General features: G+C 37.3%; 1 protein-coding gene across 1 annotated transcript in view; it reads left to right on the forward strand.

The window, feature by feature from the left end:
• Positions 1 to 2,109: 2,109 nt before the first annotated feature.
• The window catches only part of LOC121424107 (SCL-interrupting locus protein-like), a 34,724-nt gene continuing 9,160 nt past the window's right edge, over positions 2,110 to 27,673 (forward strand). The window contains exons 1-13 of the mRNA XM_041619705.1: positions 2,110 to 2,278; positions 12,157 to 12,308; positions 12,970 to 13,020; positions 14,304 to 14,419; positions 16,163 to 16,344; positions 19,875 to 20,122; positions 20,686 to 20,769; positions 21,418 to 21,504; positions 22,248 to 22,392; positions 23,457 to 23,672; positions 24,441 to 25,514; positions 25,784 to 26,409; positions 26,847 to 27,105. Coding sequence (XP_041475639.1) covers positions 12,166 to 12,308; positions 12,970 to 13,020; positions 14,304 to 14,419; positions 16,163 to 16,344; positions 19,875 to 20,122; positions 20,686 to 20,769; positions 21,418 to 21,504; positions 22,248 to 22,392; positions 23,457 to 23,672; positions 24,441 to 25,514; positions 25,784 to 26,409; positions 26,847 to 27,105 — 3,231 coding nt within the window. The 5' untranslated portion in view covers positions 2,110 to 2,278; positions 12,157 to 12,165. The remainder of the gene's footprint in view (positions 2,279 to 12,156; positions 12,309 to 12,969; positions 13,021 to 14,303; positions 14,420 to 16,162; positions 16,345 to 19,874; positions 20,123 to 20,685; positions 20,770 to 21,417; positions 21,505 to 22,247; positions 22,393 to 23,456; positions 23,673 to 24,440; positions 25,515 to 25,783; positions 26,410 to 26,846; positions 27,106 to 27,673) is intronic.

The following is a 27,673-nucleotide window of genomic DNA, read 5'->3' on the forward strand; positions in this document are numbered from 1 at the left end:
AGGTAATTCAGGGAATACTTGGCAATGGTTCTGAACACGTCCTTTTATTTTTTCCTTTTCACCGTAATAATTAGTTAACATGTATTGTATTTTACCACAATGCCTTATGGAACATTTTATATATCCTGCGATGAGCTACTTTTCATTGCTACATTTTTATCTTTGAACTGTTTATACTGTATGTATTGTTTTTAAAAAGAGCCTTTTTAGTCGGCTTATGAAATAAAGATGAATTGAATTGAATTGAATTGAATAATGATTCTAAAGAAACACTGTGTTGATGGTAGTGTAGGAAACGGAGTCATGGATCATAATCATAAAGAATTATCTCAAAAGGAATTATAAACAAAAACTAAGAGGACGTTGAAGTAATATAATCTGTACAAAAATATAAATGTAACGTGGGTTATAACATTATGAGCCAGTGACTTATCGGAGAAGAAAGTTACTGCAGAAATTAACAATTACAAAAATACTTCGAGTCGGTTACAGTTCAAGAGAGGCGACAAATAAAATAACAAAGGTATATAAAAAAATATAGTCCTTCACACGGACTCTAAACACGTGTTGACTGTTGGCGAAAAGTACATCCTAAACAACATTTTAGTCTTTTATATACCCTCGCAAATTTGACCCTAAACACGCATATATAGCTTTCCTAGCGAAATATCCTTTTTCCATTCAGCGTTTTTGACACACTTATTACGTTACGTACGTAACGTGCCCTATCTAAAAAAAAAGACACATTTTTACGTGTTTTTTTGGTCACGCTTGGTATCCACTCATATGTAAGTGCCCGGCCCTCTCGCATCGGTGACAATCGAGAGAGTGACGTCGAATTGTTTAAAGTTATGAAATAATCTAAGTTTTTGATGAATGATAAAATGATTTCAGAAATAACAGCAGTTTTAACAATTGTTCCTGTTCTTTAATTTCTTCCCTTTCTCTTTTTCCCCCTTGGTTAATTGGGGCCCCCCCTCTCCCTCTCTGTCTCTCTCTTTTTTGGGGGGGGGGGGGGTGGGGGCATAGCTATACCTTGGCTTAATTGGCTCAAGCATGCATATGCTCACCCCCCTTCCCCATTTGTATGCCAAATGGTCTAAATGAATATATTGCTGAAGGTTTTCTTTAAAAATACGCCCAGTTGGAAAAGGCACATGCAGAACATTCATTAATTGTTTCAGACATACTTGTTCATGTGAAGTCGTTTAAAAATGTACAGGATTATTTTTATTATATTTTTTTTATCTCAGGCAAAGAAGTGCCCCCGGTCGTCAAATTAAAAGCATAATTTGGTTTGTCTATTATAGCTACACTGAAAAAAATTACGCTGCAAAAACTTAAGTGAGTGTATTCTAATTCTCCTAAAGCTAAAAGGAAGTGAAATACAAACATTATATTGTACTATTTTCATTAATATAATTGAGGAAAAAAGAAGTCGAAGAAAGTTTAGAAGGAAATAAAGAATTAGCATTATAGAACACTCATTGTCACTATACATATGAAATATAGCCCGAGTTGATTTTAAATCGCCCCCTTTTCTCTCAAAGATAATGATATGAAATGTTGCAACAATAATAAAGAGGGAAAAGGAGGGGAAAAGAGTTTCTGTTCGTTTTTGCTCTGTCATTAATTGGTAATCTTCAGAATATCAGCTTAAAAAAAATCTACATAACAATTGGAATCATTAAAAGAGCTTTCAATAAATTGGTATAACAAGCTGTATAGGCAAAGTTTTATGTAAGTCCTGATCAGGGGTATGCTGTGGGCCCGTGGTTGAGAGGGAATTTGTGGAGGAGACTTGGCCAGGTGAATGAGGCGGAAGGTTTGGGGAGCAGTCAAAGGTTTTAATTCTGTGTTGGGATGTTCGGGTGTGTCTTTTTTTTTCTTCATTATTATGTTTCAATGACTATTTTTCTTTCATTTTTTAAGCATAGTTCCTTTTCCTTCATTAAGTTCTTTTAGACAGCCACATCTCTTTCATGTATCATGTTAATATTCTTTGAATATGCTTGTACCTTGATGAAGTCCCGGCATATAGGATTATGTTGAAAATTTCGACAATGTCGGCTGGCTGATTTTTTTTCTCAACAAATTTGTTGATTTGGAGCCGCAGTAGTAAGACGTCAACGCAACCGCGAAATTCAACTGTAAACTTGTTTTGCGTTACCGTAAACTCAACCTATTTTACCTGTTTCTGGGATCCTGTAATGCCAAATGGAGAGTTGCGTAGTTCGCCATCGAATTCGATGTATTTTTTAGTGACACTGTCTGCAGGGTAAGTGTAGTGTTGGACATATTTTGTTAGTTTTTTACTTAAAAAGTTCTGAATTTAGTTTGCGTTGCTGCACATGCACTGGGCAGTGCACCGGACTGGAGCTGGCCAATTGCACTGCACAGCAAATTTGCGCCCAGGCCAGGCCCGGCCCGCGCAGATGGATCGATGGCCGGTGCCCCGGCGGTAGGGCATTTAGTCTGGTCAGTTAGCGGAATTATGTGGACACGGTGGACAAAAGCGTGATTTTTTCTCCAGACCTTTGTTTATGTATAAGAATTAAGAATGGGGTATGCTCCAAAAAATCTGGCTGCAGGAACAGTGAAAAAATGGGTGAAAATGTCAGAATTTATGAGTTCAGATTTGTCTGGTATATAGACTAGCGCTAGTGCAAAACTCAATAGCAGTGCATTATTTTGCATTGAATTAGTTCTTGAATTCAGACCCTTTTTGAACAGATCTTCTGTTTGTCCTCGCATCTCAATCCAATGCACCAAATATCTGAATGAAGATGCTAACCAAGCCGAAGGGTGACGGTGGAGGGGTTGAATGTTGGTGTGTGTGTACATATTTTGGTCTTGGGGTAAAGGTGTGCAAAACACATTTTTTGCATGTGTTGGAAATTGTGTTGCCATGGTAACAGTGTATTATTGCAAAAATAGGTAAAAATCTTGCAGTTAGAACCACTTCCTCTGTTTTTAACCGATTCTCATGAAATTTGGCACACACATTGGTCTTGAGGTGAAGATGTCTAAGACACACTTTTGTGTGTCTTTCAGAAATCTTGTTGCCATGGTAACAACATATTATATGGTGAAAATTGGGAAAAAATCTTACAATTCAAACTGCTTCATCAGTTTTCAATCAATTCTAATGAAATTTGGCACACACATTGGTATTGAAGTAAAGATGTACTAGGCACTTTTTGTGTGTTTCAGAAACTGTGTTGTCATGGTAACAAAATATCATATGGCAAAATTTAGGTAAAAAACTTGCAATTTGAACTACTTCATCAGTTTTGAACCAATTCTCGTGAAATTTGGCTCACACATTGGCCTTGTGGTAAAGATGTGCAAGAACCTTTTTTTTGCATTTGTCAGAGAGTGCATTACCAGGGGCCCGTTGCATACAACTTTTTACCTGAGAAAACTCTGGTTGCTTTTACCAGAGTTTTTGCCCTGTGTTAAAGTCAATGGCAGAAATCAGACTAACCTTAGTTTTCAGTTTTTACCAGAGTTTTCTCAGGTAAAAAGTTTTATGGAACGGGCCCCAGGGTAGCCACATATGATAGCCAGAAATGTAGGAAAACTTATTGTGGATCAAACTTCCCTGTTTTTAGTCAGTGCTCATAAAAATTGGAAGAAATATTCATCTTAGGGTAAAGATTCATATTGAATTCTAAATGTCTTCTCTGCATTAAAATGTGGGGATATTAATCACCTTCATTAATATTTCTGGGTTGGGGGGAGAAGGGGCAGGATTAGTCCTTTAAATCTGACAAAGAAGGTTAAAGGCAGTGGCCATTAGAAACATAAAAATGATAAAACACTCTTAAAAAAACGCATCCCCTTAAGGGCATATAGGCTGGAGGTACACTGGGTGAATATGAAACCTTCCGCTGAAGCAGAGGAGTTCCAACACTGGCAAGCAAAACAAAATGTGTACCCCTTCTACTTTCAACAGCTGATTTTCCAAACCTTAGTTCCACCTCCCCAAGATGTGCACCCCTCCCCATACCACTTTTAGTTCTACTTCCCCATGCTCAAACCAGTCTACACCTTTGTCCCTCAGGGGTCAATGCATTTTTAAAGCTAGACATTACTCTTTTTTTGGGGGGTGGGGTCTTTAGAAAATGACCTCATTAAAATTACAGTTAAAGGATTATGACTAGGAACTTAACCCCCCCCCCCGAAAAAATAGGGGGCTGATAATACTTTTTAGCAGAAAATGCCCCCCCCCCCCTTCAAAGGTAAGAAGAGTCCTTTGCACTTCAGACCATTCATTTGAAGCTTAATGCATTCTGATTTGATAAAAAAATTGTTTACAGTACCTAATTAACCATTGTTTATTTATATTCTCCTACTCAGTCTTTTATTCATATTCATATTCCGTTCCTACTCTTTCTTTTTAACTTTCACATCACTCTTGATTTTGAGCTTCACCATGCCATCTCCTTCTGTTTCCTGTCTGCTGTCTCTCTCTAAGTAATTGTTTGGTAAAAAATAAAAGTACATTTTTTCTGACATATTTTAAAGTGTACCTTTCATCATGCAACTAATTATTATAGAAATATAAATACATACAAAAACATCTGCACTTGTTTTAGAAATTCACTTGCAAATCCATGACTCAGTAACATACCATATCAAAAATATACCTATGTGCACAATAGATTTTAGCCTTATATTTTCTTTCATTCAATTTTTTCAGTATATTTCTGTGACAGCCCCTGCTTCATGCTTCAAATAAAACATTGATTAATTGGACACCGGAAACTTTTTTCAAAGCAGAATGTTTGAGGCTTTAAATCAATATGCTGAAGTGTAAAGGATTTCCCTTTTTTTTTTGGGGGGGGGGTTAAGTCCTTAGTCGTTATAATTTCATTTTAATCTTTATGTGGCAATTTTCTAAAGCCCCCCCAAATAAAAAATGTAAGGGGTGTTTTTTTTAAGACTGTTTAAGTTCCTCATGGTCATGGCCTTTAACCTTCTATATTTTTATGTTGTCAGTTTAAGGACCTTCTCCGCCCCCCCCAAAAAAGCCTATAAATATTATTGAAGGTGATTAATACCCTGCGCTATTATATGACGTTATAAAGGGGAATCAAACCCAAATAAACACTTGTTTTTAGAGGAAAATGAAAAATCAGACAAGTTTATAGGTCAAAGTTTGAACAATATCGGACAAACCATAACAAAGTTGTGAACATATTAAAGTTATAAACATTGGTAATCACTATACCCATGAAGACTTCAAATTGACCGCATATGTGATGTCACAGTAATTTAAGAAGGCAAGGACCACTCTTCCATGTACTGGAATAATTAATTAGCTAAAATTTCTTTTTTCAAAAGTTTTACTTCAAATTATATCTTTCTTTCATGAGGACATAAAACATACTACCGGTTTATATTACGGCGCCAATGGAATAGGGATTTAGGAGAAAAACAAAAATCCTGATAACTACTAGTCTTATGGGAAAGTTTACATAATAGAATAATTTACATAGATATACATGTACATGTTTTAAAGCAACCATAACTATATTCCGCTTGTCCGATTTCTGTAAAACTTTCACCATTCTTATTTTTCTCCTTTTCCATGCACACAACATTATGACCAAGGCTTGATTCCCTTTTAATACTGAATATGAATCTTTACCCAAAATGAATATTTGTGTCAACTTTTATGAGCACAGGCTGAAAACTGAGAAGTAGACTGATCCACAATGAGTTTTCCCCATATTTTTGGCTAAATGTGGTTACCAAGGCAATGCACTCTCTGACAAAAGGTTCTTGCACATCTTTACCTCAAGGCCAATGTGTGAGCCATAATTATTTCATGAGAATTTGTTCAAAACAACAACAAAAAAAAAACTGATGAAGTAGTTCAAATTGCAAGGTTTTTACCTAAATTTTGCCATATAATATGTTGTTCCCATGGCAACACAATTTTGGAAACACACACAAAAATTGCCTTGTACATCTTTACTTCAATACCAATGTGTGTGCCAAATTTCATTAGAATTGATTGAAAACTGATGAAACAGTTTGAATTGTAAGGTCTTTTCCCCAATTTTCACCAGATAATATGTTGTTACCATGGCAACAAGATTTCTGAAAGACACACAAAAGTGTGTCTTAGACATCTTCACCTCAAGACCAATGTGTGTGCCAAATTTCATGAGAATCGGTTAAAAACAGAGGAAGTGGTTCTAACTGCAAGATTTTTACCTTATTTTTGCAATAATACACTGTTACCATGGCAACACAATTTCCAACACATGCAAAAATTGTGTTTTGCACACCTTTACCCCAAGACCAAAATATGTACACACACACCAGCATTCAACCCCCTCCACCGTCACCCTTCGGCTTGGTTAGCATCTTCATTCAGATATTTGGTGCATTGAGATGCGAGGACAAACAGAAGATCTGTTCAAAAAAGGGTCTGAATTCAAGAACTAATTCAATGTAAAATAATGCACTGCTATTGAGTTTTGCACTAGCGCTAGTCTATATATCAGACAAATCTGAACTCATAAATTCTGACATTTTCACCCATTTTTTCACTGTTCCTGCAGCCAGATTTTTTGGAGCATACCCCATTCTTAATTCTTATACATAAACAAAGGTCTGGAGAAAAAATCATGCTTTTGTCCACCGTGTCCACAAGTAGGGCATTTTTGACGCTAACAGACCAGACTAATTACATTGTCTGATTACTGGCCGGGGGTCGCGGCCCGCCGTGTAGGTCATGGAAATGCCAAAACCATGACCTTACGCCTCGCCAGGACCAGAATTCACAAAATGAAATATGTATGGGACAATCTACAAAGCACATTGTGATTGTCATTACAGACCACTCTAGGCGACAACACAATAGTATACTTACCCGTGTTAAGAAACTGGGAGTGGGACTCCACTCACGCGCATTTGGGCCGCCCTAGCTTAGAACTAAGCTTTGTTTCACGAAAAATTGAATATTCTTATAATTCAATACATGTAACTAATTAGATTAGTACTGTTAAATCGGTACTCACCGGTTCTTTTCTTGAATTTTCTTGAAAATTCCCACGCTTCTGAGTTCTGGCTTCAATTCTGCGATAGATTCTGTCGCCATAGACAGCTACACGTGCAACTTTATTTATAAATGGAGCGCCCCTTACGAGAGTCGCTAATGCCGCGGAAAAATTGTTAGGCATTTTGGCCTGTGGTCAAGGCGTTCTTCTGTTCTATTTTTTTTATAGGTATGACTATGAGATCGAAATCACAGCGACTATTCACACTGTTCCATAATGATTCCGAAAGGAGGTGCAACACCCCCCACCCACATGGGCGCAAATCCCAGGGGGACACTTCCCCCTAACCCAAAATAGTAGGGGCACATTATCAAATGTCCCCCTACTATTTTTGTTCTTTTATATATGATGGAAAGAAATAGGCCTACATCATTTAAATCGAAGTAAAACATGTATTTTGGACGAGACGACCTTCTTTTGGGGGTGATAAACCTTCCTTTTTGTTTTTTTTTTGTTAGTTTGTTTTTTTTTTGCCTGTTTTCCAGCCCCTGGTCCCCTACCTTAGATTTCCACCCTTGCCTCCCACTACTCTTGATATTGTTTGCGAATCTGTTTTGTAAATTAAAGGGGAATTTCACCCTGATAAAAAGATGATGAAAATATGAGAAAAATCATTTCAAAATATCGATGAAGGTGTTATTTGACAAAAAATGGAGTTGATAGAATTTAGAATGCTTGATTTATTGTGACGTCTATAACGAGCAGTTGCTCTATCCTAAATATAAAATGCCCAAATTTCCCATTTTTAATGGTCCGTAACGACCCACTTTTTTCTTTTTGATAACAAGTATGAATTGATATAGGCCTACTAAAATGTACCATAAAAATCATTATCATGTATTTCTTGACATTTCATTTACTTTTTTACCATAATAATAGCTGCTTGCAAAGGCCTACGCCGTCACAAAAAAACCCGGGGGGGGGGGGGCCACTTACATTGACGAGTGGATACCATGCGCGACCAAAAAAAAACGTAAAAAGGATGTCCTTTTCACGATAGGGCACGTTACCTACGTAACGTGATAAGGGTGTCAAAAACACAAAAATAACGAAAAAAGGGTATCTATTAATTCGCTAGGAAAACCGTCGTGTTTAGGGTCTAATTTGCGGGGATGATAAAACAAAATCAAAATGTTTTATAAAGGATGTCCTTTTTGCTCCAACACTTCGTGTTTAGAGTCCGATTTGCGCGAGGTGTAGAAGGTGGGGTCGTACTAAACCAAATAAGGTAAAGCCGACGACCGAAGGACCCGTAACAATAAAACATTCCTGTACTTGTTTAGGGGTTCATTTCAGGGAATATTTGCCAAGAGTATCGTTTTGTTTCCAATACTTGTTAAGGGTAGGGTTTCACAAGCCAATACTTGTTAAGGGGTGCATTTTCAGAATATGGAAATTACGTGTTTAGGGTGCTTTTCGAGACCCCATGGTCGCGCATGGTATCCACTCGTGAATGGAAGTGGCCCCCCCGGCAAAAAAAAAATCTTACCTTTGAAAAAGATTGGTGGGGGATGGATTTTCCTCGAACGCATACCAATTTTTTTTCTGCTGTTTTCATAATAAACTTTAAATGAATTCAACTTTGCACTACTTAATTTTTTCAAAGAAAAAATAACAAAATTACATCTCGTCATCATCATCATCACCACTATCATTAGCATCACCATCATCATCACCACAACCGTCACCACAACCATCATCATCACCAAGATAATTTTCATCATCGTCATTGCCATCATCATCTTTTTTTTTCTTTATTTTTTCCCCATCCCTTCTTTTTTTTTTCTTCCAATATTCCTCCTTTTTTTTTAGAGCGGCACACCGTCATGCTCCCTCACTGATTATCCGCCTCTATATGCTTGGTGTTGTATAAATTGGCGGATACCTGAATGAAATACTGAAGAGAAAATAAGGAAAGGGAAAAAGTAAGAAGAAAAAGAAGATGAGGAGAAGAAAAAAAGAAAGCCAAACAAATGAAACAAAACAATGTCAAAATTTCGTAATAAAGTCTTCTACGTCAGTTTAATAATGATGTTTTCATTGAAATGAGAACAAAAAAAGAATTGAAACCATAGGCGGCGGAAGCGGGGACGTTCCCCCCTAAATTTGTTGTTGACCTTTTTTTTTTTTTTTGCTTGTCAATTTATTTTCCTACGTCCCCCCTAAAATGTTTGGGTTGAGAGCCTTTTTTTTTTGCTTGTCAAAATTTTTTAGGTTGTCCCCTCCTAAAATTTGGGGCTTCCGCCGCCAATGATTGAAACAATGAGGTAAAAAGGACTACATTATATAGTGTAAAGAAATAGAGGGAAGCTCCGAGACAATAAAAAGGTTGAAAAAGAAAAAAATGTGAAAACACAAAGCTCTCACAACATGAGCATAATAACAAATAATAACAAATAAGCGAGGACAAGTAGCTGAGGGACCCCCCCCCCAACTCTCTCTCTCTAGTTATCTATCTATCTATCCGACTCGATTATATAAGAGAAGAATTTACTAATCAAAATATTATGAGCAAAAAGCACGAGCTGATATTTTTTATGAATATTCAAAACTGATAGAGAGACGCAATCAAATTATTCGATTGCGACAAAATTGATGATCTGAGAATTTATTGTTTTTAGGAATTCATTAAAAGCATAAAGTTGATCAGCATTAAAATATGGCAGGCGCAACGCATGAGCTAAAGCTTTATAGGCATACACCGATAAAAAATTTTAAGTATTTTTGGTAATCATGAAAAAAATTGATATTTCATGAAAGAAAGCTCAAATCCCGAGGAGGAATATTCTTATGAATTGACTTTAAAAAAAACTGTGGTAAGCCCCATTTAATATTTGATTATAAGTCGAATAAAACAGTAAAAGCTGAAAAACGTTCGCGTGATATTTGGCAACCTCCCCCCCAAAAAAAAAATAAATAAATAAATAAAAAATAAAAAAAAGTTTTTAACTATAATAATGATCGAAGGTAATTTTGTCTCGCGTAGAACTGGACAAATGAAAAAAAGATTGTCAATAAAAAAATGAAGGTAATTTTGACCCACGTAAAATTTGGCGAGCCCCCCCCAAAAAAAAAAAGGAAAAAAGGTTTTAACAAGCAAAAAAAGGCTAAAAAAGAGAAAGAAGAGACAAGAATAATTATGAACGAAATATCCCCATTACAAATAATGCTGTGATCATCATAAGGGAGGGGTCGCATAACTAGTATGAACAACGTATTTAATTCCAAAATATTTACTACAAATCTCAATAGGGGGATCGGGCAGAAATGCTCACCCCCACCCCCACCCCCCGATTCGCCAGTAATGCTCACCCCCACCCCCACCCCCCCCGATCCGCCACTGATTCCAATCAATAATGACATTTATCTGCAATACTGATACTTTGGAATCAAGATACTGAAGATTGATACGCTTTACATAAATTATGAACGTCTGACAAAAAGATAATCTACCGATCACCTGACCGATCAGCTGACCAGTTTGCGTATCACTTCGGAGTTGATCACTCGTCGCAGCTGTGTGGAACGCTCACCGAAAATCAACAAAAAGGGCCTGAAATGTAAGTTTAATGATAATCTATTTTAATTTGAACTACTTAATTAATACTTTTAATGTCTCCCCACCAAATGAAAGTCATATCACTTAACTCCAATTTGTATTAAGGCGTACATTTACCAAAGTCTTGGTTGGAAATCAGAACAGCATTGTCTAACCCATATTTTTGGGTAATGTCGCCTATGAGGTCCATACATGTTAATGTTTGGACCTCATTGGTACTAGGAGTGTTACAGACAGTAAACATGCCTTTCGACCAAGGCCAAGCCAAAAAAAGATAACAAACTTACAAAGTCAAAGACTCATTTACACAAAAGGTTAGACTTTTTAGAGTTAGACTTGTAAAAAAAATAAAGAAAAGAAAGGGAGGATGAATGAAAGAATGAAGGGTCAAGAAAAAGAAAAAGGGATGAATTGAGAGGACAGAAAGAAAAAATGAGGGGGAAAATGAAGGATGAAAGAGAGGTTACAAGAAAGATTATAGCCTATATAGGTTTCCATCATTCTTTGAAAATTAATGAAGAAAGAATGAAAAAGAAAGGGAGGAAGGGAAGATGAATAAATGTGTGAAAGAAAAATGAAGGAGAGATAGCAAAAAAGTAAAATAAGTAAGAAAGAATGAAGGAAAGAAAATGTTTCGTTCATTCTTTGAAAGAAACAAAGAAAGAAGAAAAACAAGAAGGAAGGGAAAGAAAGAATAAGGGAAAAGAATTGGAAGGAAAAAAAAGAAAAGAAAATATGAAAGAGAGGAGGGAAAAACTGTCTCATATGTAACATGTCATTAATTTGTTTAATTAGAGCATGGATCCTACTAGAAGAATTCATGATTAGAGTCTGTAATGAGAGGGTTTTGGCTTATGACATGAAACTTGCCTTAGATTCATACTTGAGTGCAGGGGCTGCGGAAGCGGCCATATGATTGTGATTTTTTTTCATGGTCAGCCCCCCCCCACTTTGAAAACTGTTCCGCGGCCCCTGGAGTGTTGCTAAGTTATAGGTTGTCAAATGAAATACTCAGAGAATTCTCAATGTGAAAAATATGTTTTAAAAATTGCCTTTTTTTCGCATCCCATACGTAACAGCACATCTTTTCTCTCTTCAAGGTCAAGGTCATTTGTCACCATTTTTTTGCATGATTATTCTCTTTAATAGATGTCTACCATCATTAGAGTATTCAGTATAATCAAAATCATTTAACACTATTTTCCAGGCCATTTAAGCCTGTAATTTCAAACAAACAAATGATATTGTTTTCCATTTATTACTGAAATAATGTCATCCTTCAATGATTCAAACCTGTGCCTTTGCAAATTTGTGACATTGCCGCATAGAGCTTCGACCTGTAGCTTTTAGCACTAGACCACATGCATTTGATGACAAAATGATACACTCAATCAACTAAAAAACAAAACAAAACAAAGCAATCAAATTTATGTTTTTAATCAAGTAAGAAGTAAGTACATGTATGAATGGACTGTCCTGTCTGAATATGTTTTCTGTCTCAAACTTTCTTTATTTTCCAAGATAAAGTGAATGATGATGGAGAGTGTCCAGGGACTTCATCCGCGCTCTTCATATTTTCCGCCTCCTCCGTCTAAACATCCTAGCAGCAACAAGCAGAAGCCTTCAATTAAACAAAATGTCTTCAAATTTCCTTTGACCAAGAATATTCTCTGGTGAGTCAAATCTTCTAAATATTTGTGAAACAATTGGGCAATGCCATAAGATATGTACATCCAATCCCCTGATGTGAGACCTTCATGGAATTTTGTGTCTCTGATTTCTTATTCTTTTGACAGTCTAATGTACTCAAAGAACCATGACCTGGTCAGTTTATGAAGTGAAGTAAGACTTGAGAAAAATGGGGGGCGGTTGTACAAAAAGGTTGATTTATTATTTTATGGCATTTCCCAGTTTTCTTTGGGGGAGAGAAAATATATTTCTTGCTACAAATCTAAACAGACAAAGCAAGTCAAAAAATGATTGAAAATTTTTTAGCATACGTGTACTTCTAAGAAATGAACAAATGAACAGAAGACAAAACTAAATAAAGAGAAACAAGTGTTGTAAAAATTCTTAAGAATTAATCACCTGTCTGAAGTTAATGGCAAACCTACATGCAGGATTTGTGCAGGCAGTTTGTACCAGGAAATAGCATGAACACAAACTCTTTCCTCTGACCCGAAGGCACATATTAACTGATTTGAAAACTTCTATAGTTTATGATACCAAATTATTGATGGCTCTTTTAATGATACCGATTGTTAATGTACAATTTAAATTGCCATTATCAGATTTGTTTGTAGTGATTCATTGGTATTTCTATCATTCATGCAGGGACCAAACTCCAATAGGTTCTTCGATCAATCTTCATCCAATGTACAGGAGGTATGTGTTTGCTGTATCATGCCTTTTCCCTTTTCTCCTTTTCTATCTATCTATCTACTGTAAAAGTGAAAATATTCGCGGTGTGGAAATTTTCTCGCACTTCGCGGCAAGATCGGCGAGCGCGAATTTAAGAACACGCGAATTTATGAGCATCTATTTTAATGCAAGTTTTGAATCGCGGTTCCATTGCTTGTATCGTTTTGGCAAAGAGATTGCACAATGTGATCTAAAGAGGGCGGCATTTACGCAAGCAAGCTTGAGCTCCAATATCATGTGCATTGCGAGAATTTGTTCTAAAAGCAATGTGATAATTTTTTAACATTCGCAGATCGGTATTTAAATTGTGATTTTGGTTGAAATATAAATTGCTTTTGCTGTATGATTGGTAATTGTTTAGATCTGTTTAGTTTTTGAGAAGACGTTGGGTCGCGATCGCCCGTGTTTGATCGATCCCATGCACTTCCAATAGCCGTAGTCCCCCCGATCCTTACCCGGTGCTCGGCCATCTATACCAGGCCAGCAGCTAGCAGCCCAGCAGCGCCTCCGTTTTGCCTTTCCCGATGTCTGCCCCGCAAAGAAAAGTTGCGCTAAATGTCACAAAGCTCATGATTAGATCAAACAATGTTGAATTATGCGGCCCTAGAGCTAAAATTATGATCAGAAAATACGATTTCGTTGCTGAAATTTTAATCAAAACCATTCTGAGTTGGCAAGAAGGAAGTGACTTTGTGATTATGGAGTGTGCAGCGCGAATTTAAAAACCCGCGAATATGTTTGAAGCCGCCCGAGCGCAAAAAATTAATCCCGCGAAAATAACAGCGTTTACAGTATCTATCTATCTCCATGTCATTTCCTCCCTTCTCCATTTCCCCCTCTCCCTTTCCTTCTTTTCCCCTTTTTCATTGGTGAGAAATCCTTTTTCTTTAACATTCCACTTTTTTTTTGGGGGGGGGTGGTATTGAATAAATGATGGGTAAACAGTTGAATGATTATCTTTTTCTAATATTTAGTATCTTTGATCTCTGGCATTGTACAATATGTCTCCTGGTACCAAATTTATGAAACTAAAGTGAATCTAGACTTCTCAATCGTTCTGGACTTAGAGGAAAGAAACTGAATTTCGAACATCTACAGTGCGATTGTTCCGATTTGATTTTCCAACAGGCACTCTTTTTTAGTTTGCTAGTTGCTACTATAAGCAAGACCTGTCAAGTTTTCATTTCAAAAGATAAAGAGGTCCGACCCTTATATGGCATCTGACTGATGTTTATGTATTATTTCAGGAATATATCTCTATGCGTATCTGAAGCAGCAGTACGGCTAGCTCACAGGCATGCCCTTCAAGCTGATAGTCGACCATATCATGGATTCTTGGTTGGAACAATCACGGTAGATCCAGGTAAACAGGGGGGAGTATTTCATGAAGAGATTCATCAGTGATTTTCACTGACAACCGTTACAAGCTATTAAACACCCTTGCATCTGATTGACCGATAACATGTTACAGAGAATAAAATCACTGACAAGACTTTTCATGAAACCGCTCCCCGGCTCCCCCGATGTATCATAATAATGATATGTCCATTTATATAGCGCAGTTACTATGTGCATATACTCAACTGCGCTTAGATACTTATTATATTATTTACTTGGCTGTAGCTAAGCCCCCATATTAACAGGCACTAAAGCGTTCAAGGAATAAATCCTACCGGATACCCATTCACCTCACCTGGGTCGAGTGCAGCACAATGTGGATAAAATTCTTGCCGAAGGAAATTACGCCATGGCTTGGATTAAAACCCACACCCTCTTTTTCAAAGTCTGGAGACTAATCCACTGGGCCACAACGCTCCACATTACAGTGATAAATGATTTGAGGGAGAGTGCAAGTTTGATCGATTACCATAATGGGCAAAACAAGGAAGTTAAATTTAAAGTCCTTTATCTACCAGTGTGAATGCACTTGAAGGTGATTATTTTCTTGAAGTCTGTTTCATGATTTTGAACAATTCATAGTGTTCTGGGGGTGTTCACAAAGAGTAAAGTGTGACTTAGACCCCATTATTACGCTTTCTTAAACTAGTTTATTCGAAACCAGTTCAGGAATCCAGTTTGGAAGATCGCTTTGCTAGCGTTCCCATTTAATCACACAATAGTGTTTTTTCAAAATCACTTCACGCAAAGCGATCTTGTTGCTGTGGGAAGTGGGGGACACATTTTGCACGAAATTTGAAACCGCAGCGTAGGCATTCTACACCTGTTGTGCAGAGTAAGCATGCTCAAAATGTGCGAAGATCGCTTCATGAAGAACAGTTGTGTCCTCGCGCTAAAACAAGTTTGACAAGGCAAAGTGATCTTCAAAACTACGGTTCATTGCGAGGTGGTTTCATGAACCGGTTTGGAAGATCGCTTCAACCGTTCTCATTACTAGTTTCCACTAGACTAGTTTTAGGAAGGTAGCGAGAACGGTGTCTTAGAGTGAAACTGAAATGTTAACATTCATGTATTTGGTTTGGCTGATGGAGAAGCTCTCTCTACCTTAAAGTTAAAGTCCACCCCAGCAAAAGTTGATTTGAATGAACAGAGAAAAATCAAACAAGTATAATACTGAAAACTTAATCAACCTCAAATGTGACATAGAAATTGCGACATTCCATATTTCTGATCATAATAAAATATTAAGAGAAATATTGAGTGGGTGATGCCATCGGTTCTTTCATTTTCATAGTGACTAGGGCCCAGTTACACAAATGTTAATGTTTAATCACTAATTTAAAAGATCAATTTTAATTGGTTCCTACGCGGGGCCATTTCATTTACCGATTAATCGCTAACCTGTGTATTACGGGGCCTAGGATGTGCTATAAACATTTCATAAATCTCAGTGAAACTTCAAACTTTCTTTATATTTATATTTGAATTTGATGAAATTTTCAGTGTTAGGCTTGTTTGAATTATATATATCTATTCAAATCCATTTTTGCTGGGGTGACCTCGAAAGTGAACAATGCTGACAAGCTTCGTGAACGGATGCACAGGTCATAGCCTGACTTAATTATTGAAAGAAAACTGCCCTCTATTACATGCATAACCAAGGAAGGCATTTACATGTAGTTCTCTCATCATTGTCCTTGCTTCCTAGATGAAGAAGGCTTGACCGTGTCTTTAGATCGTTTTGATCCTGGACGTGATGTTCCTGGTCGTAACACCCGTCTTCCGACCGCTAAGCTACCAGCTGATTTTGTTGTTCCTCTGACAACCTTCCTAGGGGATGCTGACATATCAGCTACGCACACATCAGATGATTTCATTGCTGCATTCAAGGTAGTTAGTAATCAGAGTAGGAAGGGGGAGGGGTTAGGAGTGGTAGGCTAAGGGGGGGGGGGGGTGGAGGTGGAGGGAGTGATTTCATTGTTCATTTTTCTAGGAGATGCTGATATATCAGCTATGCATCTATCAGATGATGGGGGGGGGGGCGTGGAAAGGAATGATAGGTGGAGGGGGGAGTGGTAATCTCATTGTTCCTCATAAATCATCCTAGGAGATGCTGATGTGTTACCTACACACACTTTGGATGATTTCATTGTTGGTCAATTCCAGCCAAATGTTGCATTTTTCCATTTTCAAAAATTTCTTTTCGGAGCAATTTTGTTTATACTGTTTATAAGTATACAGTTTAAGGTTTACAAAAACACACTTATATTTACTATACCCTCATTCATTCATAAAATACGCAATGTACACTCTGTTGAATTGTGGTACTAAGATTTCATAGAAAATGTACAACTTTCACCCATCCTTGGCTCCTGGCAAGCAAAGGGTGCTGATGAAAAATCCCACTGTCCATGTGACCTCCAAGCAATAATTTACCATTAGCTGTATTGTTTTACACGCTGCAGTGAAACTATGAGGCACAAAATACATTTCAAGGTGTGTATGTTTGATGTCCCATAAGTCACAGTTTTGAGCATTAAGTTTTCCTCATATGCTGCCATAGACTCCTGGAGACAAGTATTGGACTTTTTTATCTACCATAGTACATGCTTGCTTCAACAAATCAAGCTGCATCTGTATTGGACTTGAAATAGCTATACTGGGGGGACATACATTTCAGTCCCATAAGTCACATGTCCCATAAGTCACATATACAGTTTGTAAACCATGCCACCTTAAAGCTGTCCATGACAGCAAAGAGAGAGACAAGAATGCTTAAAAGCTGGAGAACAGTATGCTGACTGTCAGAAAAAACAGTCTGAATATCAAAGGCAGTGCATTGAACAACAAAAAATAAGTTTGCATTGTGTGCCCAGTCCAGAAAGAAGGAGAAAACTGAATATGATCGCTAAAATGCAAAGCTGAGTGCAGGTGAATTGGGTTTGTTTCACCCTAGCTTTTAGTCATTTTTTAGGTCCAGATCATTCTCTTGGTTTTCTTGTCCCCTTAGAGTGTGCATCAACTGTTTTACATATGATGTGAACTTGGTATATACACGTAGTTCCATGGAAACTATTAAAACCTATGTCAATGTCCCATCAGTCACGAATTTTGTAGTTGAGCGACCCTCTGGATCCTGTCAAAATAAGAGCACCAGTCCTCAGATGCATTTAAGGCTACCATGAGCAGAGCTATTAAAGCCCCTGTAAATGCCAAAAAATTGTTCAGAAGCTTGCAATCAAGTTTTCTCAGAATCATTCCTGCCGCCTGCCAATAGAAAGGAACATGCACATTTAAAGAGGACCAAAGGGTGGTGTCATAATGTCATGAACATCGAATCGCCAGTTCTAAACCTAGTCGCAGCTGCATGATCGTCTTACACATTTGTATTTGCAAAAATAATGATTTGTGTTGTCCTTGGTTGTTACCATCATTCTGATAGTCGTAAAAGGGCACTGGTTCATAAAGCTTTTCGTAACTTAAGAGCGACTTTAAGAACGACCGATGATCCTTGTGGTAAATGTCATCATAAATTGGCAATGTTTTAGCATATAAGAAAGGATCACTAGTCATTCTGAAAAGTTGCTCCTAACTTACAACAGCTTTATGAAATGGCCCCAGGTTATTTTGTTTAGAACCAGGCCGCCATTACACCATGACAACTAACATCACTTTGGTACTCTACAAATGATGATGTCCTTACATACAGGCATTCAGAATTTCTATGAAAGAGATGACATATCAACCCAAGCAGCTGGCAAAAAAAGAAGTTGTGATAGGGTGCATCCCCATGGTATATTTTTTAACCAACATTTTTTGTATTGCCTGAAGTGTATAGTTAATGAATCTTGATGTTCCCTTTGTCAAATCGTGTCCCATGGGGTTCCAAATTGGCAATTTTGGCAGCCATCTTGGATTTTTCATGAAAATCAATTATTTTCATATTTTTTGCACAGACAATGGTAAATCTTCCATGTAAATGAATACACTTTTTACTATACAAGTATACATGTACATGCAGTTTAGATAGTAGAAAGCGATTGCAACTGTTTTCTAGACAGTCCAGTTAATGAATTTTTTAAAAAGAATTTATGCCAAAATTTTAATATTTTTTGTCAAAAATTTGCCTGTGCACTGATATCCATCTGTTTTATCATAAACATCAACAGCTAATGAAAAATATGAGCATTTGACACAAAAGAGAGTATATTAACAAGAATATTGATTTACTTCATGGCAGCATTAATGTCTTAATTTCTCACATGTAATACACTGTAGTGTAAAGGTCATTTTCTTACCATACTGTATGAGACAGATAGAGAAAAGCAACATTTATTTGTCCTATCTGTAACAAATATGTCATATCATTATGTCCCATCAGTCACAATTGAAAGTGTGTACATTCTTTCTAATTGTTCATTTTTCATCTGTTTGCTAAATATTTATGATTGTAATTGTTTATTGATTATTTTCTACTTATTTGATTACAGTTCTTAAAACTTGATGACAAGTTAGGAAGCTTTTTTTTGGTTAATGTTCCCTTTATATAAATGAACTGCGTGAAAAGATGTTTCTGCCCTTTGTTGAATTTATTTCTGACACAATGGCATGAATTATTAAGGGTGTCATCTTATTTAGGAAATATTTATTCATGCTGAAATTAAGTTTGACTTAAAAAGTCATCGCGAGGAAATGTTAATTCCATGAAATGAGATAGGGTCCCATCAGTCACATTCACTTGTCCCATAAGTCACACACGATTGCACACAACTACTGAAACAAATGAAATGAATCAAGTCCAATTCAAGTACTGTTAGTGAGCCCTATCACTAGTTAATCTCCAAGCCCAAATCTAAAAACATTGTCATAAAACTGAGATAGATATGGCACTTTGAACAAAAGAGCCCAATTTGTGTGGTCCATCAATGTCCCATAAGTCACAATGACATTTCTGAATATCTAGCACCCTATGCAACCAAGCTGAAAGTATACATTTTTGTATATAGTAAGTTTAAGTATTCTTCTTTCAGTTTAATAAAGTAAATCCATGTTTGTGCAGCTACTATTTCAGATATGCACCTCAGTTATGTGGAAAAAAGTATCAAATGTCCCATAAGTCACAATGGAATTGACCTGTTGCATTCCATGATAATAAGTAATCGGAGTAGGGGGGGGGGGGGGGGGGGGGGTTGAGAGGTGTATGGGACTGGATTAATATAAAGTTTATAAACATCCTGTTGAGTATGGAAAGTCAATGCTGGTCATTTTCGATACGTGAGAATATGGAACCGTTACTCTATTTTTAACAGTTTAATGAACCAATTACATGTACTTCCTATCAACACCATCATCATCATCAGAAGTAAACAGAATGTTGTTTTTCAATCTAAACCCATGTATACATTTCTTCATTCTTTCAGCTTCTTGAAAGCAGTCTAACCACTCATGGATCGGTTGACCCTGCCAAATATTTGACCCTTCGTGCCCTATGTCGTTGCCATAGCAATACAGATGACATCACTCTCGGTCTTCATTTTGGAGCTGTGTCAGTGTCAACTTCCTTTACTGGCTGTCCTGTGAAGTCCATTCCTATCATTCCAACTGCTTTAGCCAGAAATCTTATGGGTCCCTTGTCTTTGAGTGATGTCCAAGGCTCGTACAAAACAGGGTAAAACAGCTCATTCATGTGTTTTTCTTATTTATGTTTGTGTCATTGATTTCATGGAATTGTCCAGTTGTTTTTGAGCACTGTCCAAGGCTCACATATTACTGACTGAAATAGTGTGATTTGACAGTGCTTATTTTTAAGTATTTTTCTCTTACTGTTTGTCTCATTAATTGGAATATTGCAGTGTACCTGAATGTCAGTTAACTAAGCTCATATTAAAACATATATCTATTTTGACTTTAATGTATCTTGAGCAAGATTGTTTTCATGCTTGGATATCCATCTTTAACAAGACCATGCATGGTCCACCTTCATGATTTTTGTTAAAATCCATGAACTTTAAGAGCATTAAATGAACTTTTTAAGTTTACTTGAAAAAAAGAGATAAATCATGTCATTAAGTTCCCACATATAGGGAGGGGGGGGGGGGCGTTAGATGTGCATACTCTATTGCTATAAACTATCAGCGTCATTATCAATTAAATACAAGTAGCAATCGATCAATCTCTGATTTAAAGATACCATGAGAATTTAATTACTTGATTTTGTTCCTCTAATTATAGATTTCTAAGCATGGATGAGACAAGGAAACTACTGCTTCTTCTTGAAAGTGATCCTAAGGCCAGTACGATACCTCTTGTTGGCATGTAAGTTATAGCTTTCAATTCGTAACTTATTTTCCCAATTATTAAAGTCTGTAGCTTTGCAATCTTGCTTGGTTTTGTGGATGAACTGCGCACTGCGTCTGTGCTTGAACATCCATCCATAACACAATTGATAGTGATCTGTTTTTTATATTCTGACCAGGACGTGCTGACCTCTGATTTTCAATGTTATCTGCATTGTGTCTGTTTGTGTTCAGTCTTGCATAAATAAGGGGAACCAGTTTGAAAGAGGGTTGAGTTATTATTTTCATTAAATTAAATGTTTTATATTGACCCATGTGTAGTTGTAGATGAGGTATTTAGCAGGATTAATTTCTCAAATTTCTTAGCCATAGGTAAGCATTATATTAATCTTGCATATTGTTATGACTATTATTGGAGTCATTTTAAAAATATTGAAGGAGAAGAAAAACTTGCATTTTCCCATTGATTTTAAGTTAACAAAGAGACGCCTTAAATTTTTTTGTAAAAATGTTGACAAGAGACAGGATTGCTTGAAAATTTATTTAATATTTATTATTTAGTTTTAGATACACCCGTTTTGATTTTTCAAATATTTGTGTCTTGACTGTGCCTCTTTTAAAACTAAACCAATTGTTCCTATTTTAATTAATTATTTTTGTTCTTCAGATGGTTGAGTGGTATAACTCACATGTCTAATCCAGTTGTGTGGTCTGCCTGTTTACGTTATCTCCATAGTAACGGCATACAAGAAAGGTAAGTAACAGATTTCCAGATAAAGAGATGTGGAAGCATCGTGGTGTAGTGGTTTGGACATTTGCCTTGTATTCAGACAGTTTTCTGTTCAAATCCCACCTTTAGTAAGGGGTCAATCCACATTTTGCCACTCTCTACTGAGGTGTTAAATGGGTACCCGGAAGGATATAAAAGTCTATGTAATAATATGCCTAGCAATTGAGACGCAGAACTATTTTTGGAATGTTTCCCAGGGAGTGGAGAGGGTGTATACATGTACATTATGTGCAGGCATGTCAGGATCTGATGACTAAGGTAACATTAATTGCAATGTTAAGCGCTTTGTAATAGAATATAACAAGCACTATATAAATGTAACTATCGTCGCAGATACAATTATTATTTTCATTATAAATGGATCATAAAAATCACTTTAAATTAATTATCATAAGTTCAGAATGCATGTGGAGCATTGAGAATGTCAATTATTCAGTTTTAACAGCTACCCAAAAGCCACATTTATTTCTTGATAAGAATTTTTAAACATCAATAGTACAGATTCTGGTGGGGGGGGGGGGGGATTTCATGACAAATGTATTTGTTATACATCATAAAATTGTAAAATCAATTGAACTTTTATAAGCTAATGATTTGCTACCCTTAGTAATTTTCCTGTATCTGTATGAATAGAAACTTGTGCAAACTATAGAACCTTTGAGTTTTCAAACTTATTTCTCAACGACCCAAAACTATTTTTTTTCCAGAGTTTCTTCTCCGAATGGTGGATTTCTTGTGGTTATGTTTACTAGTACATCCCGCCATCCTCTCTTCTATGAATGCATGGTGAAGTCTGATCAAGAACCAAGGTTTATGCTGGTGGGCTGTAGGGAAAACCTTCATGTGTTCAAGGTATAGCCTCCTGTAACCATAGACTGAAATCTTCAGTCTCTGTTTCATTTCGTTGATTGTTCTGCTTTACACTATGTATTGGTTCACTACATCTTCTCCATAGACTGAAGGCATTCTTCATATTAGTGTAGGGAACCTGTGTGCCAGGCTACGAACCAAGATGCGTGGACACGCAAGAACAAAAAACGCCAGTGTCGAAAAGACAAAGCAAGCACAATCGCTTTGCCTGCCCCACTGGGCCTTTTGCTTGCCCACACGGCAACAGACTTTTCAGTCATCTTCGTACCACAGGAATTTTTGAAGTTGTGTGGTATAGCTAATATGTCTAATTCAGCTCCCCTTATGATCTCAGCTGCCGAATGTGCAATAGTAACAAAATTTGGCATGCGTGTTATCCATGGCAGAATGTACAAAAATGTGCGAACAAATCATTCGAGAAATCTCATTACTGATTGATTATGCTAATTTATGCATAAAATTAAGCGTTTGATCTACAAAGTAAAGAAGACCCCAGAGTACTATTTGTTATTTACAGATTTTTTGTAAAATTCTGATCAAATATGCTTATAACGAATTCCATATCACAATTCTTTTTCTTCTGTATTTCTTTTTGGAATTTCTAATGTATTTCTTTGTTTTCAATGTTTTGTTTTTTCAATGGAAATTGGCTATAAATGAGTTGAAAATGTGTTTGGTCACTAAAAGTAAAAATAATGATACATTTATTGATTATGGACTAAAAACAATTTGTATTGGATTTGTACATAAATTCACATTTTTAAAAGCAATTTTGAGTTTAAATGCACTTGCATGAATTTGGAACCATGCAAATTAAGTTTTCAAGATTTGAAAGAAAAAATTTGCAGCATGGTGGGGCACCAGCTTTTTTTGAATTGCAGATTTATCACTAAAAAATGTAGGGGTGCTGAATTGTGCCCCCATCTTATTAAGGGTTAAGGGTTATATTTTTCCTTATGTCTTGGTACATGTAGTTATATATGTGTTATTGTTACATTATATTCCACTTCTCACCTGACATGTTGATTTCCCAACTCTCCACACAGCATGCTAGTGCTAAGGGGAAACCCCCAGTAGAGATGGAGCTTACACCAGCTCGTAGTGGGCCCAGTAAGTCTCTATTCATGCAGTCTCTATCTCGGCTGACTCACAAACATCGTAGGTCGAGTAATAGTAGAAGAAAGAGCAGTGCTGCCGATAGCATGTCAACAGAAGAATCTCATCTGATGCCCAGACCAAGTCCGAAGCCTATATTAGATAAGGTACTGTATATGGTTTTTCCGTCAGTCCTGTTTTCCCATAGTCCAAATTTATGTACTTGTACAATAGCATCTCATTTGTTTCTTTTCCTCTTTGTAATTGGAAGTTTCATGCTGTGGAGGTTCTGACACTTCTCTTGTAATTAAAGAGTTTTGTGTGGGATATCACTGCAGTCTAGTTTCCTTTAGCAAGGTGTCTGTTGAAATTTTGCTACTCTTCACCCAGGTGTCAAATGGGTACCTGATATGATATGAGAGCCAGTGTAGTATGCAAAGCAATTGAGTTTTGAAATACTTATTGGATTGCTTCCCAGGAAGTGGGGAAAAGGTATACATTGTGTTAGGGCCAGCCTGGATCCAGTGAACTGGGGAAATTAGTATGCTGCATGTAAAGTGCTTAGAGACATACTGGTGTATAGAACATGAAAGAAAAGTGGAATATTATTCACTGGTATTATTATTATTGATGGGAATGAGGGGGCTGGTCTACCTCCAAAGTCAATTTAATGACTGAGACTGTGAAAGAGGCTGAAACATGAAAAAGAAAGAGAGCAAGAAAGATAAGTAATGAGTAATGCACTTTAAGTAGAAGATTACATTTTCTTCATTTAGGATATGTGTAAAGCCTTATCTCTCTTTTTGTAGTTGTATCTATGTTGGTCAAAAATTAAGTGTGGATAATTCATTTGATGACGAAATTGATATCTTTGCAGGTTGGTTTTTGTTTATCTCTCGATCTCAAATCAATGTTATGTTCATTTACAATTTCAGAGCCCTTCAGTAATGCCATCAGTTCCCGAGCTCTCTTTCATATCTGACAGTTTCTGTGACCCGTCTGACCATACAACCACTAACCAAGGCTCTGCTGATATCCATCCTAAACATAAACCTGACCACCGTCCTGTTCACAGGCAACGTCTTGGTGGTCAGAGTGAGGATTCTCGCATGACAAGACTTCATGGTACCTCAAAAACTCCTCTCTCAGGACAACATCCTCCAGGAATGAAAGGAACTGATCAGATTAAAAGGCAGAATCGACCTGGTCCACTTCGACCTCTGAATGGCCAAGAATTGGAAAATGCCAGAAACAAAGCAGGTCATAGTGCTGAAACACAAAATGCAGTTAAAAGAACAAATCAAATGAAGAGCAAAGTTCAGTCTTCAGGCTATGGCCTTCATCAAAGACATACTAATAGACCTAACAAAGGAAGACCTTCTGTATCTCATGGTGGTCAAGAGAGATCATCAGTACGTAGTCTGCAGCAACAGTCAAATAAGAAACCAGTACAGGGGCCAAAATCTTCTGAAGATGAAGTCGAAAGGAATGTCCAATCATCTTACAATCAGAATCAGCCTTTGCAACAATCAGGTGATGTTCACTCGGTTATTACCGACAATGTCCTCCAAACCCATCAGCCAGACACTCTCAACATGTATCACCACTCACCAAATGTCCAGCATGCAAATGCATATGGATATTCTAACATACCCTCTGAAGGCTATAACACCCTGCCAGAATGTATTCCATCTGAAGGAGAGTTCTATGCTGATGCTTCTCATCAACAAGGTGCTGTAACAACTGATTTTCCTTCTGAATGTTCACCAAAGACCACCTCCATCCAAGGCCACCCACAACCATTGGCCACAGCCCCTGAAGGACTTGTACCATCGCATGATCAGACTCGGCACATTGAAGGTGTGACTGCTGAGAATGTGAAGGACAATGAAGCCAGAAGTGATGCTGGTACAATGGGAGGTACGTCAAAAGAACTGTCTGGTATGGACACCCGGACAATGGAACAACTAAAGAGACAAGAGGAGATGATTCAACAGCTACAGGAACAGGTATTCATTATCAGTGATCTAAGGTTGAATTGACTGGATGTAAGGACATAGAGTTATTTTCAGTAACTGATATTCACTTGAAAAGAATTATCTTCAAGAAACTTTTGATTGTTTAGATGAAGTCATTCTAGAGAGATGTACATGCATATCCACTAAGGTTGTAAGTTAATGACTATCTTTGATAAAGTTTATGATTAATCTGAAAGATGCAGTAGTCAAATTCGTTGATACGAAATATAATTATGCCCAACCTCTTATTTCGTTTGCAGATTAAAATGCTTCTTCAAGCACACATACCCCAGCCTCCTACACCTTCACCACTGGGACTGTTCACACCTCCTGCTACTCCCCAAGGGGCTCATAACCTTATGTGGGAATCACCTGGTCACAACGTTCCTCCTGGTACAGGTTCACACCATTCCAATCCTGGAATCAACCCTCGGTCTCCATCTTTGGGTTTGTCCTCTCCCAAAGGACTTCATGTGAGAGGTACACGTGATCCTGCGTGTGCAGCTCCTGCCAGTCCTGTATCTACCAGAACTGCTACAACATCCACAGGGCTCCCCTTGCCAAGCCCTGTGATGTGTAGCATGGCTGTGAACACTGGTCAGAGCTTGTTCTGCTCTACACCTTTGGAATCTGAATTCCCTGGTTCATCTCCTGTTCAGTCTGACCCCAAGGATGCCAGATATCCATCCATACCTACTCCTGGATCTGCAGCTATGCCTGCTCCAGAGTCTACCTCCACCCCTGTAGGTACTCAACCTGATGATGTCAAGGGGCTTCACTCTCATACCCTTCACCAGACTGGGAGAATGGTGGAGACGGTAGATAGTGTCAGCATCGGCAGTTGCCCAGAGCCTTCTGGAACATCATCACGTTCACCTCCAACAAGGTTAGTCATTTATTCAGCATTGGAATTAATGACACAGTGATTTTAGAGGACTAAGTAATGTTCGACTTTGTTTTACTTCATGTGTTTTTCGAAGATTGAGCCTTGAAAATGATTTGTGTGTCGACATACTGATATTACTCTCATATATTTCCTTTGCCTGCAATCATAATGACTTCAATGAAGGAATCAGCATCACTGGTTTTGTCACACACTGCCAAATTTCTGATTTCCAATTGCATGATTCATATTGGTTAAATTTTACAATGATTAAGTGCCTATGTATTGTATTTGAACCTACATGTAGTAACTTCTGAAGATTCCATGGCGAAGAAGAGATTGGGTGGTCCTTTTCAGGACCAACACTTTCTCAAGAAAGATACATGATGTACCGTGAAACCTACTTCACTAACCTACATGCTCTTTTTTTGTTACTGCAGTGAGCAACACACCCCAAGACAGAGCCCAGATAGGAGCCCGGATGATTCAACCCACACCTATGGAGCCAATCTTAGCAGCCCCACCCTAGGGGAGAGCGCTAGTACCTATGCTCCACCCCGTCCTCAAGTGTCAGATGAAGAGAGCAGCGATTCTGATGAAGAAGATGAAAAGAGAGATACAGAGGAAAAAAAGGGAGTCGACATGGCAAGTCCAAGCTTACTGTATCGGGATGAGAAAAGATTCTATGATAATCTACTGGTAAGTATTAGTTTGTTGCTCTATGTCCTAGCCTGAATAAGGAGATTAATTTATTTTTTTCTGTTTTTTGCAGCCTGTGAATGAGTTTAGAAACAAGATGTTTCCATTTGAAAGTTCATTAATTCTGTTTTGGACTTTGTGGTTATAATTATATGATATTGGATGGCTCCACACTAACCCATTTATTCTACTGGTCCAACCTATTTATGTCGGACCAGTAGATACCCAGTTTTTCAATTTTTTACTGGTCCGAACCTAAAATCTACTGGTCCCAAAAAATAAAGAAAACATAAAAAAAAGGCGCAAGTTTATTTTTCTAGCCTTTCGTTACCCCCCCCCCCAAATAAAATGAAGGAATGAAGGACAAAAAGAAAGCAAGACAGAAACGAAGAAGGAAAGAAAAAAAAGAAAGGAATGAAAAGAAAGAAAGAATAAGAGAAAGGAAGAAAGGAAGGAAAGGGAGGAAAAGAAAGAATAAAAAAGGAAGGCAGTAAAAAAAGAAAGGATAGATGTGAAGGAAAAAAGAAAGAACTAAAGAAGGAAAGGAAGGAAGGAACAAAGAAGGAAC

Source organism: Lytechinus variegatus, chromosome 11 (genome assembly GCF_018143015.1).
Source record: "Lytechinus variegatus isolate NC3 chromosome 11, Lvar_3.0, whole genome shotgun sequence".
Classification (NCBI taxonomy): domain Eukaryota; kingdom Metazoa; phylum Echinodermata; class Echinoidea; order Temnopleuroida; family Toxopneustidae; genus Lytechinus; species Lytechinus variegatus.